This window comes from Apus apus, chromosome 5 (genome assembly GCF_020740795.1).
Source record: "Apus apus isolate bApuApu2 chromosome 5, bApuApu2.pri.cur, whole genome shotgun sequence".
Lineage (NCBI taxonomy): Eukaryota > Metazoa > Chordata > Aves > Apodiformes > Apodidae > Apus > Apus apus.
Genome location: NC_067286.1, coordinates 29,411,154 through 29,431,508, shown reverse-complemented (window position 1 = coordinate 29,431,508; position 20,355 = coordinate 29,411,154). Strand labels below are relative to the sequence as shown.

At 44.5% G+C, this 20,355-nt stretch overlaps 1 protein-coding gene across 10 annotated transcripts in view; it reads left to right on the top strand.

Annotated features, from left to right (window-relative positions):
• PCNX1 (pecanex 1) overlaps positions 1–6,914 on the top strand; it is a 90,909-nt gene extending 83,995 nt beyond the window's left edge. For all 10 annotated transcript variants that reach the window (XM_051622506.1, XM_051622504.1, XM_051622505.1 and 7 more), the window contains one exon: positions 1,975–6,914. In XM_051622506.1, the coding sequence (XP_051478466.1) occupies positions 1,975–2,115 (141 nt within the window). In that variant the 3' untranslated portion in view covers positions 2,116–6,914. The remainder of the gene's footprint in view (positions 1–1,974) is intronic.
• The last annotated feature ends 13,441 nt before the right edge of the window (positions 6,915–20,355 follow it).

The window sequence follows — 20,355 nt, the reverse complement described above, 5'->3', positions numbered from 1 at the left end:
TGCCCCCTCCCTGGAAGTGTTCAAGGCCAGGTTGGATGGGGCCCTGAGCAACCTGATGTAGTGGGAGGTGTCCCTGCCTATGGAGGGGGCAAGGAACTAGAGGATCTAAGGTCCTTTCCACACCTAAACTATTCTATGATTTTGCAGAGCATACAGTACAGTGTATCTAATACACAATGACATTATAGGTTTGCTTCAGGGAAATGAAATGTAGCAATCCTTTTTTTATTCTAGTTACTTTTTCCAGAACTTTGAGACTAAGATATACTCTGCATTATCTTTCCACATCTTTGTTTAGTTGGCTGTTCTATCACCTAGTGACCCCTGTCCACTCAAGGTGAATTGGGAATAGGAAAGGAGACCTGTGGGTTGAAATGGAAACTGATTTAGTAAAATGATTATAAAAAGCTAATATTAATACAAATACATATATAAAATACACAAGGTTTTACTCAGCCCATATAGCGGTCCTGAGCTGTGTGTTCCCAGCAAGTTCGATCTATGCCAGTCATGATAGAACAGATGGTAAAACTGGATGTGGGGGGATGGTTACAGTTATAGTCTGTACAACTTGTGCTTATACACATTATTTTAAGGAGCCACAATATTGATGCCTTAGGAGTCTGCCCTTAGCTATCTCTAATGCACCAGTTTTTGAAGTTGTGCAACAAGGCTGTAGTACTTAGACACAAAATATTTTCCAGTGAACTCCGAGGATAGAATATTCTTGGCCATACTCGATACATAAAGTTTCTTTGAACAAACTTAAGAAATCAGACGTGGAACAGACAGCTTAAATATCATGCTGTTGCATCAAATAAAGGGGAACTAAAGATGATATGCTTCCCTGGCTGAAATGTCTCCCTCTGGATGCAGTGTAGATGTCACGCAGTGGACAAAGCTGAATCTCCTTCACCCAATGTTAGAGAAATTGACAGCTGTCAGCTGGGTATAGTGAGGATTAAGGGTGTCTCTTGGCGTTGTTCTTGGAAGGTGTAGGTTACTTGTGGTTTTCTGTCCTTGTATTTTTAGAACTCTTGAAAACTGTATTGTCCTGGATTTTGCAGATGTTAATTCTATTTGCATTTTACCTTACCTTGTCTTGAATTTAAGGTTCTTTTCCCACAACTGGCAAAACTGAGATAATTCTGTTTCTGTGGAGCTGACAACACTTGAAACTGTTACTGGAGCATCCCTGTATTTCCTTTGGGGCACCCAGAAGTTAAGGGTGTATTTTTATGGAGGCAGCTGAGCAGAGAGTTGGTCATACAGGGGCCTGTATGGGAAAAGGACCTTCTGGTGGTCTGTATCAGGCAAGATCCTTGGAAGCAGCAGATCAAAGTGCCTGAATTCTGTAGATCCAAGACATCATGGGACAGTAGTTTGTAGCACTGTTTCTGAAACCCTTCCTCTTTGTATAATTTTTTCATTCAAAATTATCTTTGAATAAAGTAATTTAAACGATCAACCTTAAATTCACAGTGAGTAGGGAAGAAAAATCAGGGCAAGGGATTTGACTTAAAGGAGACTGTAGTTTCCACCATACATTCCACTCATGAGTTGGGCGGAAACTCCTACAGTTCCATGCTATTATGTGCTGCACAACACTGGGGAATTTTAAGACTGCTATAGCTAGAGCATCTAAATATCCCAAATACTTAGGTGTACACTTTTTTCAATTGTTACTCATTTTGCATGACTGTTTGGTTCTGATTTGGGTAAATTGCTTGTTTTGCAAATCTTTCAAATCAAAGGCTGGCTGTTGTCAGGTAAGCTGCAGGCCCTTCCAGCAAGACTTCAATCATTACTTTATCTGTGGGTATGCTGTCACTGAAAAATAAGCAACTAAGTCAGTATAGCACTTACTGTTGATCCTTTTGCCCTGTAAGGTTATTGAATTATCAGCCACAGCTTTGATATGGCAGCGCTTCCTATGGGACTTACATTTTATTTATACTTTTCTTTTCCCCCCAGGTGATTCACCGCTGGGTGCCTTGCAGCAGAGATCCAAGTAGTCGGTCCCATATAGATAAAACCATCCTGCTTGTTCAAATTGAAGATAAATATGTTGCTGTTGTTGAAACTGGAGTTCTTGAACTTGGGGCTGAAGTGTAAATCTCTTTGAGACTGAAACTTTCCCTTCTCCAACTGTTCAGAAGAGAGAAGGGTCCAGAAGCAGCAGCTCCTAGGACATGAAACTTCAGTCCAGTTGTAGGAAAGGACTTGAAACACAGATTTGTCTAAGTCCCTTTCCCCAAATAAAAAAGTGTATGAAATTTTTTAAGTTGTTAGCTGCTGAAGAAACATTTGCATGAAGGATAGATTTGTTGAGACATATCTTTTTGTTTATAAATTTTGTTTATGCATTGCGTAATGCTTTAAATCAACAAACTTTTCAGTTCTAAGATCAGAGCACCTCATATTTTTCTAATTGTTTTGCCAAAAAATGCCATGTCTTGTCACAGAGTGCGTGGAATTCATCCACCTTATTTTAAAGAAATTGACTACAAACCTTCAGTTTGGTGAAACAGTGTAAAGGTTTCAGGTGTGGCAAGAAGAGACTGAACAGATGTATAGATTCTTATTCCTTATGAGCTAAACATTAATGAGAACTGCACTAATTTTTTTACAGCAATGCACTAAAAACAACCCTGAGATTGCTGAGAACATTTATTTATATATATAAATATAAGTATATAAAAAACCATTATTTAAATTGCCTTTGGGATTAATCCCCTCCCTCTCCATATATATGTTGATGGTAAGGGCTGTGCCATGGGTTTGGTTCTATGTTCTGTATTTCGTACAAGTGCATTTGCTGCATCCTCTTCACAATAAAAGGCAAAATAACAAATACATAGAGAAGCACCTGAGTATCCCTGTACTGCATCAGACTGTATTGTGGTGGCAGTGGTACCTCGAATCTGTACAACACGTGTAGCTTTAAAGTGGACCCCAGTGTACTTACTACCTTTCATCCGTCCTCCCTTAGCTAGCCACAGCTACTTGCTTCTTTACACCCAGAGCTCATTATGTTGTTTCATTGGCTCTTTTCTGGTAGAGACAGTTGTTTGAGTTTTGTAGGGGGAGGTGGAGGTCCATGATTGCTTCATGGATGCTTGAAGTTTTTTTTTAATTCCATCCAATTTAAAAGGAAAAAACAGCAACAACAAAACCCCAAAAAACAACAAAAACTTGACTTCAGCTTTTAACGAGCTTTTATAGAAGGCACAGCCCTAAACTTGTATCACTTTTACCACCTTGCCTTTTCTTTCCCTTTAGTCTTCATTCTTTTCTATGACTTGAATTTTATTTTCTGTGATTATATATTCTATGTAAGTGTAATTTGAGTATTTATAACTGTGAAGTTGAATTATTCATGTGTTACATATCCTAGTTTTATTGTATTTTTTTTTAAGTGTGTATTCAGGGAAACAAGTAACTCAGAACTATCATGAGAGTGTGAGAGGGAAACTGGTTTGTTCTTGAATTGCAGTTCCTATGACTCACTTCTCTTAATCCATAAGAAAAAAAATGTACCTGTTGTGATTGTTTCCTGTTTCTGACCTGTAATTATGTAGGACTCTGTGGGGAAACTGCACATGGTCCTAGCTTTTGGGAGCAGCCATCTTCACCTCTACTTCTTTCTATGTAATGTAACCAGAAGGGACTTTTGATATACGGCAGAGGTTATTGTAATTACAGTTACAATTCTCTGACATCAGAGAAAATTTGTCTGTTATGCACCTAATGCAAGAGTGAAATTATATGGGATGAGGGAAAAATCTAAGGAAGAAACAGCTACCTAAGAAACATTGGTATTTCAACTCAAGTTGCTGTATAACATCTAGGCATGAAAGGGTAAGTCTATGTGTCTGGTAGCTAGTCAGTTCTAGATACTGGTCCCAGTGAATTACACTGGGACCTTGCTTACATCACGTACTATGCAAACGCGTACTCAAAGTACTGTGCATCTTACAGTTGCATATTACTATTTGCTTATGGATATGCAGTCCCACTTAATCTTGGTATAAATGCACAGTTCTGGATCTGCCACCATTGAAATAATTTTGCTGTTTCACGTAGTTTATCATATGTGGGCATTGTAGTGTAGTTAAATTCATCTCCTGCATATCTGAAAATGTAGTACAGTAGATGAACCTTCTTCGGCAGCCTGGTAATGTTTCTGTCAGGAATGAAGAAAATGTGTATATTTTGAATTGAAGGTGTTTTAGTTACGGTCTTATTCTGTGTCTTTCTGGTAACTGCAGGGTTTCCTGTATCACTAGGAATATTCCTTCATTTTAGAAAGAAATTGTTTTAAAATAGGCCCCATTTGATGTTAGTTGTATGAGGTTTGTTTTTTGTTTCTTTTTTTTTTTTCTAGTAATGAAGCCTTGAGGTAAACAAATGACTGAAAAACAAAATACATGTATTTTTTAAAACTTAACTGAAGCAACTTTTACTATGTTAACCCTGGCTCTGAACAATCTCTTTCACTTTCTTCAGGGCAAGATAATGACAATGTCCATTGCTGGTAATAGACATGGTAGGAATTAATGGCTTGTTAAAATATTCTAGAGAATATGTAATTGCCTGGGATTACATCAGCAAACATCAGATAGGGGAAAAGAGGCTCTTTTTGAGGGGCAGAGAGAATCGATGGATCTTTCTATTTATTTTTTAATCTTAAGGCTCTTGGTGTGTTGCCTTCAGAAGATGGATTTTGGTGTGGCTGGTTGAGGGTTTAATACCTTCTTTCAGGTACTCAGCAAATACATGTTGTGAAGCCATTCACATAATGGTAAGAGCTATTCCAGATCTGCTCAACAGAAGCTGCCTAGCTGAAATTTCACTCTTCCGTAAAGGCTTTGGAAAATTAACTTACTTGAAGTTTTCTTGCATTCTGAACTCTTGAGATTCATATATGATTGTATGTTGGTTTGTGCAAAGTTTGCGTCTTGGTTTTGTCACTTGCACAGTAGAAACAGTGTCTGTTTTCTTGTGACTCCCCTCAGGATAGATCTGTCCATGGAAACCTCTGTTTTAGATGGAGGTAATTTCATCTTTGGTCTTTGTCTTGATGCATAATATTTTTCTCCTGTTGAGTGTGGAAAAGATGGGTATTTTCAAATTATTCCTGTGAGTCCAGATTGAGCTCAGCATAGAGTGGATTATTTTTTTTTCATGAAAGCTCAGAAGGCTTTCAAGAAAACTCATAAAACTTTGCCCACTTGCATTGTGTGATATTTTGCCATAAGAACATTCCAGTTAAGTCCGGCTGTTTTGGCTTCCAGGTAGATCCCAATCTGTTTGGTTTCTCTCGGATTTATTTAAAGGTGGTAACTATATGTACATACCTAAGGACTTGCTGCTCCCTAAAACAAACACTCAATTACAGACAAGTGCTTTAAAACCCCACTAATCAGATAATGTTCATTGGTAAAAATGGCTGCTACTTGATTTTTCTAAAACTTCTTCCCATTTCACTTCCCTATGAAATCTTTTTAAATGTTCTGATTAAAACAAAATCCTAAAATGTCTGTGACACTGCTGATGACACCTGAGTTTCTGTGCCACTTGCACTGTATGATGCTTGTGATGAATTCTGAGAATCTCTGTCATGATTCAGCATTTGTGAAATTATTTCAGAGTTGGAGGGAGAGCAAGGGGGAAGATGGTTATTTTTTTAAGGTGATTCAGTGTAGGTTGAATTGTTCTACAGCCACTGTGCCTAGGACATTTGGCAGGTTTGAGTGGTGATCTCAATGTTCTGGTCAGCTGTGTAGTTAATCACCAGACATTCCTTACCCCATGTTCACAGCCCCTTGAAGAACTCTTTGAGTAGCCTAGATGACTGGTGAGGTGAAATATGGCACAGGTCCATGCACTTGACTGGCAAGTGGCCATAAAGCTTTGTCTTCAACACATGGGTGAGAGGGGAGAAGGGCTGCCTTACAATTGGATTCAACTTCAGATCATTTCTCTGATAATGCACAAAACACCATATGACCTAAGAGTGTACATATGAAGACACAGCTTTAAAGATCTTTCTCAATTACAGAACTCTCCATTCACAGAATGGAGCAGAATAGATTGCATTTCTTACCATTAACAATATTATTCAAATATTATTCAACTTATATTGGATTTGGGGTTATGCCACCACAGGTTCTATGTACTTAATTTTATTAAGGAATTTTATACCTATTATATAGGCGACTATTCTTTTCTTGTCTGGCTTGCTATTGATAATCTAATGCAGTACATTCAGTGATGCTGGACTCTTTTGGAAATTATACTGGTAATTACTGGTGCCTTAGTAAAAATATGGGTACATAACACCTTGGTGGAAAATAAAGCATGTGACTTGTTTCACCCCAGCATGATATGCATATTTCCAAGCAGGTGATAAAGATGGCTGCTCCAAAAGATTTCAGGAGCCTACCACACAATCACAGACATCTGAATATGGGCAATTTTTATGACTTCTGGTATGTACAGTTTGAATAGATCATCCCAGTACACCTAGTCCACAACTCTGAAAGGTGGCGATCAAATAGCTGGATATGTGAACTTGTTAAACAGACGCCCCCAAAAGCTCGATGATAAGCTGCTGGCTAGGAAACAGAGGGAGAGGGGAGTAGAGCATAAATGGGAGGATGGCTTTGGTTTTTAATGGACAATGAAAATATATATTGCCTCTACCAGCAAACTGATACCTTGCCAGGGATAGGGATATATGTACCTGCGTGTCTGTGAGCGTGTATGTGTCTGCGTGTGTTACTGGAAACAGCCTGTAAATATTGTAGCTGTTTAAAATGGAAAAGGCAGAGAGTTTTTTGCAACATGTTGCAGCAAAAGGACAGTATTGACAGTGGAGAAACACTGAGAAATAAAAAAACCTTTTTTCACTTGTTGTCATTTATTGCACTGTTACATTCTCTCAACATGTCATTCTCACAAATTCCCTGTAACCACTATTTTAAGTTTACTTGAACCACTCTTTCATAAAGGATTATCTTAAACTAAAATGATTTCTCTTATATAGCTGCAAGTAGGAGAACGTCAGCTCTTCCTGTTTTACTGCCAGCATTATACCTGTGTCTATGCTTTTACATAAGTAGAGTACCATGCACCATCTTCTACATTTAAAATGTTTTTTGTCTTTGTTGGAGCAGTTTCTGTATTTATCATAGATTTCCCTTCTCTCTGAATCTTTTGAAGCTCAGAACACTACGGTACTGTCTTTATGCTCAGTAATCTTCCATTCTTCATACTTCCCAGGGAAATATTTTCCTAGTGTGGTTTAATCAGTGATTTCTAACTTTTGCTGTCCTTGACCTAAGAGCCAGCTCAGCACTGCGTAAAGTCCTGATGAACACAGCTTACATGTAACACTTGTTACAGTGATACTAATTTAAAAATGCTACCATCTGTACACCGTCTCAGATTTCTTCATCAAAGTACAGAGAATTAGAACATCCTATTGTCCCTCTTGGGTTAGGAGAGAATCTTTCAAACTTAAAAGCTATGGTGATTCATTCATCAGGCAGCTTTAGGTGTTTCAAAACTAAGACTGGGAGCAAACGAAAACCTTAACTTCCGACTCCTATAACTTGCTTCTGTTTGCCTGTACTGGAGAAGTTGACTTGACCAACAGCTTCTTTAGGCCTTAATTTATGAATGAAAGAGGAGAGTATAAGCATTCTTAAGGAAAAACAAAGTTCTTTTTAATAAAAGCTACTGAAGAGCTCCTTGAAAAGTTCAAAAGTTCAGTAACTGATGTGCTTATCAAAAGCAGCTGAGGTTCCAGTTACATTTTTTAACAGTGACAATATCAAAAAAGGACATCAGCATCACTTCCAAGGCACATCCCAGCACAATTTAGGAGTGATGAAGGAGAAGATGGATTTATACTGTAATCTGCTGTTTCTTGCTGTTGGTGTCAGCTGAAGGTAAAAACTAGGGGACTGGAGCCCCAGTTAATGGTTGGAGTCCATTTACCAGTTTGGTTTTGCCTGTGGGCAGTTCAGTTCACATGCTCCATGACTGCATATCCGTATGAGCCAAGGCCTAGGAGCTGGGAATAACGGGACTTTTGCTTCTAAAACATACACCTGTTCTGAGTGTAATGCCTATCACATGGCTTCCTTCTAACACCAGAGATGATCCTGTATCATGTTTTTCTTCAGCCTCTAGGCTGAAAAATCATTTTCGTGTAGAAAAAATTAGTCAATTGACTAAGCAGGTGATACTGGGGTTCCAGCAGAACATAGCCACGCTTGTCTTTAAGCATATCTCTCAAGAGGAGTTTTCACTTTTGGTTGGATCAGCTTAAATGGATTTTGCTTTGGCAAAAAAAGGGGGTTGGATGTTTGTTTTTTTTCTACTACTGCAGAGCCCCTTCTCGTATTGCAGCACTGACAGCACGTAGCACTGATGATGAGGGTACTGAAGGGCTTTGGTTACCCAAGTTACTCGAGAAATAAGCTCATCCAGTTGCAAGGGCTTGTGCAAGAGGTCTGTTTTAACTTCTTCCTGGCAGTCACAAACAGAAAGAGTAGTAAGTTATGCTGTGACTGTAGACAACGGAAAACTTGGACGGATAGATGTCCCTGGAAAGTCAGGTTATTTTTGGCCTTCTTCCATCTACCAAAAAAGTGTAAAGACATTATGCTGTGTGTCAGAAACAAGTCTAACAAGGGTAGAATTACAGAACAGCAGGCCTGTGTTAGTGCTGGGTTTTTGTTAAGTAAATAAGCATGCTTGATGATGTAGGATGGTGCAACTCAAAGTGATGTTTGAGAGGGAGGGGGTAGAATCACAAGAAAACAGTCTGATTTCTGGAGGGTTAAAGAGAGAAATGGTCTCTATTGGAAAGGGTTCCAGGCCCTGGGTGGTGGCCTCTAGCTCATAGAATCATGGAATAGTTTTGGTTGGAAAAGACCCTTAGGATCATCACGTCCAACCCTTAACGTAGCACTGCCACATCCACCACTCAACCATATGCCTAAGTACTACATCTTTTAAGACCTTCAAGGGAAGCAGGCTTTCCTGGGGAGCCTGTTCTAGTGCTTTACAACCCTTTCAATTAAGAAATCTTTCCTCAGTTCCAATCTGAACTTCCCCTAGCACAACTTGAGGCCATTTCCTCCTGCTCTATCACTTGTTAATAGGGTGAAGAGACCAACCCCCCCCCCACCTCCCTATACACCCCTCCTTCCCCGTAGTTGTAGCGGGCAATAAGGTCTCCCCTCAGCCTCCTTCAGCTGAACCCCCAGGTCCCTCAGCCTCCTTTTCTCCTGAACCCCCAGGTCCCTCAGCCTCCTTTTCTCCTGAACCCCCAGGTCTCTCAGCGTCCTTTTCTCCTGAACCCCCAGGTCTCTCAGCGTCCTTTTCTCCTGAACCCCCAGGTCTCTCAGCCTCCTTTTCTCCTGAACCCCAGGTCTCTCAGCCTCCTTTTCCCCTGAACCCCAGGTTCCTCAGCCTCCTTTTCTCCTGAACCCCAGGTCCCTCAGCCTCCTTTTCCCCTGAACCCCCAGGTCTCTCAGCCTCCTTTTCCCCTGAACCCCCAGGTTCCTCAGCCTCTCCTCATGAGGCTCGTTCTCCAGGTCCTTCACCCGCCCCGTTGCTCCCTCGGGCGCCCGCCAGGTGGCGCAGCAGCCCTCCGCGCTCCGGGGCCGCGGGTCTCTCCCTGCCCCGCGCTTTTAGCCTGGTGGGAAGGGTGGTCCTCCCGAGAGGAGGCGGAGAAGCTTCCGAATCTCTGCCGGAGCGGACACGCCGGCACACAATGCCCGTGATTGCAGAGAGCTACTTTATAAATCCCCACCTGGCTTTCTGCTTGCTCATCTGTTCCAGCCAGTCTTTGGGGCTTGTGGGTTTCCTCAGAGATGCCATTTTAATCTCCCGCGACCAAACCATCCAGATGTTTCTGCTAAGCTGAACTGAGCTAAGCCGCAGAGCGGAGAGCAGCGCTCCCGTGAAACAGGTTAGCGCTGAGGAGCCTCCTCCGTCCTGCACGGGGAGGGGGCTGCAGGCCTTCCCCTCAGGGCTGGGGCTCCGGCCGGGTGCCTGTGGCAGGAGGCCCCTGCTAAACCATGCCCCGAGGTGCTGAGGCTGCCGCCTCTCCCTTACGTTGTCAGGGAGCTTACCCAGGTTTAAAAATACAAGGCTCCCTTACCCACCTCCCGGTGGGAATGCAGCCCGGCAGCGGGAACGTGCCGAGGGACACGGCAGGAGCACGCACAGGGCAGAGCAGCACACCCCCCGGCAGCTGCAGGGGGTGAAGGCTTCATTTCGGAATCCCACAGTCGGAAATAAGGTGTCTGGGACCTTGCTGGGCCACCACATACTCATATTGATGAGCCTCCCACAGCTGTCAAAGAAAACTACTGAGGAAGTCTTTCCAGTGGTGCGGGAGCAGCGTGGCCCGGATCCCCCGTCAGCACGGGCAGCGTGGCCGGCAGGCTGGGCAGGGTGCGTCGTGCCCTCCATCCCGTACTCCATCCCCAGAGGTGCTGAGGGGCTGCTCCAGGCCTGCTCCAGGCCTTCCCTGAGCAGCCATGCCGAGAGCGACAGCGGCCTGTGCCCGGGCCCTGCCGCAGCCGTGGCCTGAGCTCACCCTGATTTTCTAGGAGACATTCAGCTCAGCTGTCAGCTAGTTTTGCTCCAGCCTGTGTCCTTCCCTCCATGGACCAGGACAGGGACAAATGTGATGATTGTTTGATTTGAGGTTTTTTGGCATTTTTTATCATTTCCTTTTAGATTTCAATAAGAAAGGAAACTCCCAACCAAGCAATAATTTTATTTGACTGTCAATGATCCCATGGCCAGGGAAGTAAGGAGAGGAACAAACAACAAGAAAAAGGAAGATGAATATATTGGGAAAGACATGCAAGGAAAGGGAAAGACTGCCTTAATCTTTTCAGAAGCTGGAAGAGATGAAGTGGGCAGCTCCAATAGAATTTCTCTTTCCAGTAATTTCCCTGTGTTTAAGTGAACCAGAGATGAATTTCTCAAAAGTGCAAATTAATTTTATATTCAATTCAGATTGTATTAAACCACCAGTCTTGAAAACTACTAAAAGGGTTGTAATAGGCCAGTTTCTTCAGTGCAGTTTTGTGTGCATTAGGGCACATTATCATTCTCATGCAAAACTGCAGACTACACCTTGGTTTCAGAACACTTTCTGCTTCTCTGCAATGCCAGGAATGAAACAGATAAGCTTAGCTGTTGTTTCCACATGCAGTTCTTGGACATGCACGGCTAACTCCTGAAACCCAAAAACATCCATACTGCTCAAAACGTCGGCTGATGAGGAGCTGAGTGGCCCCTGCTGCTTGTTCAGGCCCCACATCCTTTCCACGAGATGGCTCAGAGACACGTACCATGAACCTGCATGGTGTCCATTAACTCTTTTTTGCTCCTACAGTGAAAGGAAACCCATGGGACCTGCACCCTTGTGAATCTCTCCTGCAAGTCTACCTGCTCCATCTGATGCAGGTGCCTGAAAATGCAGGCAGGAGATTGTTGCTGGTCATTCAATGCTGTCTTTGTAGAAAGCAACTTGCTACTTTGTTGGTAGAGCGTGTTTTACACATCCCATCAGTGGCTTCCAAGGATGGAGAAACCATAGCCATGTTCCCCAGCAGCAGGAACTGTTCCAGCCCTCCTCCTTTTTCCCTGTGGGCACATGAGGGGTTTGGAGAACACCAGCTGCCCCTCCCTTGCACAGCCACTGAGGGAGGAAGCCAAGACCATTTGCAACATTTCTTGTTGCCAGCGCAATAGCGAGCCCTGTCATTCCAATGTGCAGAAACCAAAATGGGTAGCAGCTCGATCCTCTGCAGGTTACAAGATGGCATCTCTCTCTGGAAGACAGCAACTACAAACCACAGCTTCTGCTCTTCTTGTTATTCCTGTTGTTTGCTATTAATGGAGTGTTTTCTTCCATCAATGAGTATCGTGTACATCTACAGCGAGACCGGAGGGCGGTTTCTTCCCCTGGTGCTGCACAGAATTTATTCTAGTGGGGCTGGCCATGACTGACTGCCCAGGCCCTCCTAGGCTCTCTTTGCCCAGCCACTGCAGAGCCCAGCAGCTTGTGCTTCTTGCCTTCTCAGGAACTTTTCTATGAATAGCAAGGTAACCTGCTTACTGCATCCTGGTTTTAATGCTCTTCACTCGCCTTTACCTAAGGCTTGGAAACTTCTGGAATGTAACTTCCTGCAGCAGTCTTGTCTTCTGTGACCGAATCTTTGAGAATGATCCCTGAAAAGGACTCCTGGCTGTGGCCTGGGTGATCTGCCTTACCTGATTTTAAAAAATGGTTGCATGTGAAAAACGCCTCAAAGTTAAAGGTAGGTTAGTTTGTTGCTTTCAGGGAAGTAGCCATTATTAAACCCCCTGGTGGATAATAATGAATGGAAGTGACTTGGGGAACGAATCATTGGTTCAGAGAGTGGCACTAGCCAGGATTACAAATTAATCTCTATTTGAAGTTACGCTGCACAGGTCTCTAATTAGCTTTGGCACAATTGGTTTGCAGTACGGAAAACGCGCTCCCTGGAGGAGCACAGCAGTAGTGCTGGCAGTGGTGTGCAGTGTCACGGTGGAGCTGAGATTTGTCTCAGGCACAAAACGCACCACGTAAAGACGAATAAATGCTATAGCAAGTGGTACTTTTCCCACTCCCGTGCCAAGTCCAAAACTGTGTGCTTACCCTTCCCAGTGGCCAAGGAGCTGTCAGCGCAAGGGGAAGGGAGGGATGGAGGGGAGCAGCCCCTCTCTTCTTTCAGCCCTGGCCATCACCACTCCTCCAGCCCCCTCGAGCTCACCCTTACCTCTTGCTGCCCCTGGTTCCCCCAGTGTGGGAAGGGGGCTCTGTCCCCCAGAGGCCTTGGAACACACATGGCTGGAAAACTGTGCAGGGGCCATCCTCCAGCTGCCAGCTCAGGGTTTAGAGGCATGCCATGAGTTACTGCTAAGTTATTCTCTGTTTTATTAAATATTCTAGCAGCAACTGTTCTACACATTAATGGTGAATGATTGGGAAAAAAGCCCAAACCACACAGATGACTTTTACAGTCGGGTTCGGTGTACCAGTACTCCTACGCTCGCGTTTCTCTCCCAACAGGAGCCAAATTGCACAGCTTTATGTAACCAGCTATATAAAGAGTGCCTTGAAAGAAAGTGAAAATACTGCCCACCCCTCGCCCGTAGCCCTCCCTGGGTTGTGCGGGTGGCTCGCTGCCCCACTGCTCCCCAAAGGCACCGTCAGCCTGACTGCAGAGACCTGCCCAATGTGTACCCAACTGCCCTGAGGCCTGTTGGTCCCCATCTGCACTTGGGAAGCTGCTTCTGGCTCTGAAGTGTCACTGCCTGAGGAGTGTTTTTGTTCAGAGGTGGGGGAACAGAGGAAGAGGAAGGGGAGTTTACAGGTATTGTGCAAAACATAAACTGGCCAGTGTGTTCAGCTGAGAGCCTTTGCTTGCCTGGCTGCAGAAGGTATTTGGGTAAGGTGAGCAATGCCTTAGCCTGTTCTCTGGGCTTCTCAGGGTAGGGCAGGGACAGCCACTGGTTTGCAAAAGAGATCCCAGGACAGATCATTCTGTGTGACTATACATATACATCAGCTTCTGAAATGAAAGCTGCCTTACAGACCCGTGTCGTGGCATGTCTGCAGCAAAGCAGGCATCACACGAGGGTTGGGGAAGAAAGCGTGTGGGTCTCATGAGCTGGAAGCTTGGCAAAAATTATAGCCATAGCTCAGCATTCCTGCTTGAGCCCAGCTCAGGGATTTTCTACGAGGTGCTTGCATCTGTGCTGCAACTGCATTTTCATTTTCATCCTTGAAACGATTTATAAACAATGCCTGGGGACAAGTGTGGCTTTACGGCTTTCTCTCATTCATAAACATGCAGACGCTCACCTTTCTTAGCTCGTCTCTAAATGTTTTCCTCACCGGTTTTAAATGATGCCTGGGAGGATGTGAAGGGTGGCAGTGAAGGGAACTATGCCTCCATTGTGCACATAATTACAGAACAGTCATGTAAAATACATAATTGCTTGAGCAAGAACTGCTTAAAATATGAATTCTGATTCAGCTGGCAGCTGTACCAGGGGCCAAGGATGCAGTGGGAGAAGGTGTCTGTGCAGAGGTTAAAGCTGAGCAGCAAGGCACAGTGGCCTGAACTGCAGTCAAAAAACTTGGCTGCTGTGGTGACTTTTGGATCATTTTAATTCTTTCCACCTCCATTTCCATACCTTCTTATAGGTGAAAAGAGTTTTAACCATCTCATGGGAGAGAAGCATTGTGGGAAGCAATTTCTATATATACATCATGCTATAAAGGTTTTTGTATTAGTGATGTAGATATGACCTTCAGATTTTCTCATCTGGGGGGAAGGCAGGGTTTCTGAATCAACTCACTCCACACAGACCTAGAAGCCAGCTGAGAAAGCAGCCCAGCTCTGTGAGAGCTGCAGTTCTCAGGCGCATTGAAAATCCAGCTCACAGCCTCAAGGCAATAGTAGACTCTTCTTTTTTTTTCCCCCAGTCATATCCCCTTCCCCTGCAGCAGCTGTAGCCACACCTCTGAGTGGGGGTTCTCTGAAGCCAATGCACTTCACAGGGGTCAGGAGGAAAGCCTTTGGAGTGATATCAGTGTGGTGCAGTGGCATGTGTCCAGTTGGCCATGAGAGGGCTGGTGGCTAGAAAAGGATTTTCTGGGAGAAATACCTGCCCAGGGGAACAGGATCTGCTTAGGCAGGTTCCACCATGGGAGTAGTGTGTGTGAGGAACTTTTTGCTCTGGACTTTCCTACCCATATCACTGCTTCTTGTACCTCCCTTCATCTCCCTTTTTGTACCTTGCCATCAACTAGATTCAGTGCATAGATATTGTCTTTTATGTTTGTACAGCTCCTTAGACATTATGGCTTTTGAGCACTTATATTAATATAATTATTTTAGGGCATTGTTGGCTGTTCAGTTCCCTGGGCATGGCTATAATGTTGCTCGGATCCCTTTTCTTCAACTGTGAAAGTATTGGTAATGCAGATTGTGCTGGTGGTGCAGGCTAAAGCCAGTTAATTTCAATATGTATGAGATTTCTTCCTATGCAACACAGGAATCTTCCTGAAGTCGAACACAAAATGAGTCACTACTCCCTTATAAACCCTCCTCACACAGTCCCCTCCGCTGGCATTAGTTCAGTGACATCTCCTCATTACGCCACTTGCAGAGAAACGTCTCTGTGTGTGTGTCTGTATCCTTCTCCCTCTCCCTCTCTGCCCCTGGCTTTCCATGGTAATTGCCATTCTCTGTTCTCACAAGTATGGGGAGGCCTACAGGAAATTATATTGCTAATTAAGCTATGGAAGAGAGTACAAAAGCCCTAAACTATAAATACTCCATTTGTGTTAAAAACCAGTGACGTGTATTGTCATTGCTGGTTGGAAGCCAACACAGCCAGGGAGGCAGACAGAAACTTCAGGGAGCAGGCAGCACAGGCAGTGCAGGCAGAGAGCTCTCAGAGGGTCTGTGCCCACTGTCCCCAGACTCAAGTCACAGTGTTGTTGCAGCAAGAAATCAGGATTGCAAGCAAAACCACCACCCCTCAGTTATTCGGCTTTTCTAAATACAGACTGCATCAAATTACAGGTGATGTCTGTTAGGTTTTTACCTAGTGTCACGCTGAAAGTAGCTTTCACCCAACACCTATGGGTCCCGCCTGGCTGGCAGGGCTGTGGGGGCTTTTCAGAAGGATGGGTCCTCAGAGTGTGGGTGTGGGGCAGGTGCCTTGCTGGGTCCCTTTTGTATGACCAGACCACTAACTGACCATTCCACCTGAACACCCACCCTCTGCCCAACACTGTCATCCTACAGTGTGCCTACATGAATTTGTACTGCCTGTCATCCTCTGAGTTCCTGCCTATAAAACCCTGAATTGCATGCAGAGGTGCTAAAGCCACTTTTTGTTATTTTGCACTGAGGCAAGTGACTGAAGAGGGAAAGCGGGTGCTGGGAATGATGCCTGCAGCAGAGCAGGCCTGGCCAGGTTTGGCTTCTGCTGCTGCACCTACAGACTGTACCCATGCTACAAGGTTTTCTTTCCAACCAGAACAATCCAAACTTCTTCCTCTTTGCTGGAATTTAAGATTATCACATTTGTCACAGGCAAGAGATTTAAGAAAAATCAGGCATCCAAAATAAGGGGTCAGTATTGGGATCAGTGCTGTTTAACATCTTCGTTGTCCTGAGAAGGACTTGGGGTGGTAGCTGATGAGAAGCTCAACATGAGCCATCAGTGTGCACTGGAGCCCAGAGAGCCAAGCACATCCTGGGCTGCATCAAAAGAAGTGTGGCCAGCAGGGCCAGGGAGGGGATCCTGCCTCTCTACTCTGGTGAGATCCCACCTGGAATACTGTGTACAGCTTTGGTGCCCTCAGCACAAGAAAGATATAGACCTGATGGAAAGGGTCTAGAGAAGGGCCACCAAGATGATCAAAGGCCTGGAGCACCTCTGCTATGAAGACAGGCTGAGAGAGTTGGGGCTGTTCAGCCTGGAGAAGAGAAGGCTCCGGGGAGACCTTATAGTGGCCTTGCAGTACCTGAAGAAGCCTACAGGAAAGCTGGGGAGGGGCTTTTCACCAGAGAGGGTAGTGATAGGACAAGGGGTGATGGTTTTAAACTGAGGGGAGATTTAGGTTAGATATTAGGAAGAAGTTCTTCACTGTAAGGGTGGTGAGGAACTGAAATGGGTTGCCCAGGGAGGTTGCTGGTGCCCCATCCTGGAGGTTTTTAAGACCAGGTTGGATGAGGTTTTGTGCAACCTGGTCTAGCGGTAGGGTTCCCTGCTCATGGCAGGGGGGTTGGAACTTGATGATCTTTAAGGTCACTTCCAACCTTTATGACTCTATGATTCTTTGAAAAATACCAAATACTCAGACAGACCTTGAGACTCAGCAATGCTGTGCATGCAGAAGAAAAAAATAAGTAGATCATTTCTAGGTCATGGAAATGGGTTAATTCGGCACTTCCAGGAGCTGAAAACTGGTCCACAAAAGTACTTACACAGAAAATGCTACTGGTCACTACTGGTGCCTGAGTTCAAAGTTCCAATCCTCAAGACACATCCAGAGATTCTGAGGTGACAAACATGAAGCAGTTCTAGCCTATTAACCAGAGCCACATGATATGTTGGCTAAATGATCCAAGCAGCATGAGAGCAATTAGCGAAAAGACCTGACTGTTTCTTGCAACAGAGGGGGCCACAGTGATGTGCTCTCAAACAAGTTCATGCACAACTGGGCATTACTTCAGCTTTGTACATCATCCTGTTAGATACAGTTTCTTTATAATTAAAAAAACAGGAAGGCATGTTAAAAGCTGCTTGTGAAAGGGCATATGTCCTGATGGAAGCACTTGGAATTAGGACATTTACAGAAAAAAAGTTGTGCTTTCCTCCCTAACTTTGTCATTCAGTTTCTTTTTGTTACAATGCTGCTTCATTACTTAATTATGTCTCTTTGGCATATGTTTCTTGCCTGATGTGCTGGATGTTGTGCAGTGAATGAATCAGAGTATTGGACAGCCCATCCTGTCTAGTCAATCAGGCAGGTGTCCTGCAGGAAAATAATGCTATAATCAGCCTCTACTGTCATTTGTGTATGCCAGAAAGCCAGATCAAGGTGTTTCAAGCAGATTTCATCTCACCTCTGTTAAGCACCCAAGGGGAATTTGCACCTTGCACTGATCTGATCTAATGGCTCCCAGGCAAGGGGTCCTCCCTCTACTGGTCTCTGCTCCGCTGGGATTAGGGAGCAGTGCCAGCTCAGAGGGCTGCCAGGGCTGGTGTCAATGCATGGAGAGAGAAGTGGGACTTTTTCATTCCTTGGCAGCAAACTGCTGGATCAGATCAAGCCATAAATAATACCAACCACCCTCTCTAAGGAAGGTCTTTATCCAACAAGCACATTGCCCCAGGAAAACTGCTCTCAGTTCTTAATTAACTGCCCAAGCTACAACACACAAACTCTATTCTGTACAAAATGAAGTCCCTGCAAGATGAACTTCCCAGCTTACCACATCCTATCCTGGATGACAGAACAGTTTGCCCACAGTGTTTCTGTGTGCAGCCCTGTTGCAGAAAGATAAACACACACCAGACACCAATGAAGAGCAGAAAAACCTGCTCAGCTGGGACTTGTTTCTCATCAGACACCCCCTCCCTCCGTAGGGAAGGACAGCTACAGAGGCTTTCAACCCCCAAACCTTTGGAGGAAAGCTCGTGATTGTGTAGGATACTGCAGGCTCTGCCTCTTTTCTTCTGGTTGCATGGCAGGACACATCAGCTCATCTCCTCCCATACACCACAGGTGACAAACACCTTTTTTCTACTTAGTAGCTGGTTATCTGGTGACCCGATGAGGGGTAGAGCGGAGCACACTGGGTGTGAGTGCTTTTTCTTTCCCTTGCTCCGAGGTGACAGCTAGTTCAGAAAGCTGGGATAATGTTTTCCATGCGAGTGAATGCTGAAGGTGGCATTTCACAGCTGTTCTCTCCTGAGAGCTGAGGTCAGAGAAGGGTGATTTATTTCCACCTGTGAAATTCCTGGGTTTGCTACCAGAGATTGCTTTTTCCCACCGGTACCTGAAGAAGTTATGCCACTTGTGGGTGAGATAATGATAAAACCCCACATACGTGTCGGGTTTATGTCTAGAATCCTACAGATCCCCAAAATAATAACTTGTCAGGCTGAATATTCAGGCCAGGTCCCTTAGAGAGGCACCGCCATGAAGAGCAGGATGGTAACAGTGTGCATGGGGTTGGATCAAATGCTGTTGTTGCTTTCTGAGAAATGGGTGTTTGTGGCCTGTTCATGCTATGAGAAACAGAAAGCCTTGGGCAGTAAATCTTTTTGGAAAGAACATGACATGGCTAGATAGGGAGGGGTGGTAACATGCTGGCATAATTCATGCCATAACATACAGGGAGAAGTGCAAGACCAAAGCCTATATATTCATTGTCCCACACAGCCCACCTGCTGGAGATGCAGAGATGAGCTGGAGCTGCACCAGCACAGCCTGGGACTCATAGACTCATAGAATGGTTTGGGTTGGAAAGGACCTTAAATATAATCTGGTTCCAACCCCCCCGCATTGGTAGGGACACCTTCCACTAGATCAGGTTGCTCGAAGCCCTATCCAACCTGGGCTTGAACACTTCCAGGGAGGGGGCCTCCACAACTTGTCTGAGCAACCTGTGCCAGTGTCTCACTACCCTCAAAGCAAATAATTTCTTCCTAATATCTAATCTAAATCTACTGTCTTGAAATCATTACCCCTTTTCCTATCTCACTATAAGCCCTTGTAAACAGTCCCTCCCCAGCTCTCCTGTAGGCCGCTTCAGGTACAGGAAGGCCACTATAAGGTCTCCCCAGAGCCTTCTCTTCTCCAGACTGAGTAACCCCAACTATCTCAGCCTGTCTTCATAGGAGAGGTGCTCCAGCCCTCTGATCATCTTTGTGGCCCTCCTCTGGACTCACTCCAACAATTCCATGTCTTTCTTGTGTTGGGGGCTCCAGAACTGGACACAGCACTCCAAGAGCTGTAAGAGCCTCCGGCTGCCCTGGTGCAGGGCCAGCTTTACCCCACACATTATTTTATCCAGGAATGGCAAAAAATGCTCTGTTCTCCTTGCAAAGAGTAATGCTTTTCTTGTTGGGGGTAGGGTCTAATGAGTTTTTATCATAAGCTTATCATCTAGACTCCCACCTAATTTAAGGTTCTCCCACAGAATGACAGATTTGTGAATGGGCAGGGATGCTAGCTTGAGTTTTTCCAAAGCAATTGCTCAAATTGGGGAGTGTTTGTTCTCCGATCAGGATTACATTATTAAAATGTGTTGACCTTCATGAAAATCTTGCTGATGAACTGAAATGGGCAGAAAGCAGGCAGAAGTGCAGCACTCCTAGTGATGCTGGCCAGTTTTTGTGTCAGATGTCCTTGCTTTATTGTTCTAAAGTGGTGTGAGGAAATTGATTTTTTAACACTTTAGATATCCATGCATCACCTGAATTTTTCTTAGTATCATTGCACTTCTCTGGGGAGCATCTGGCATCTGTTTACTCATGCACTGAGAGCCTTCCTAAATGAACTGCTGATGGAAGCATTCGGCATTTCTCTGCTCATCAGAGCTGTTTTATTTGTTTAATCAGCAACTCTGTGCTCTTGGTTGTCTGTTCCCTGTTAGGCAGTGGCTGTGCCTCTGTGTCAGTATTAGACAAGGATTACATGGCAATTCAGCTTGATCTTTCTATTCATCATGCAGCTATGCTTTTTTTTTATTT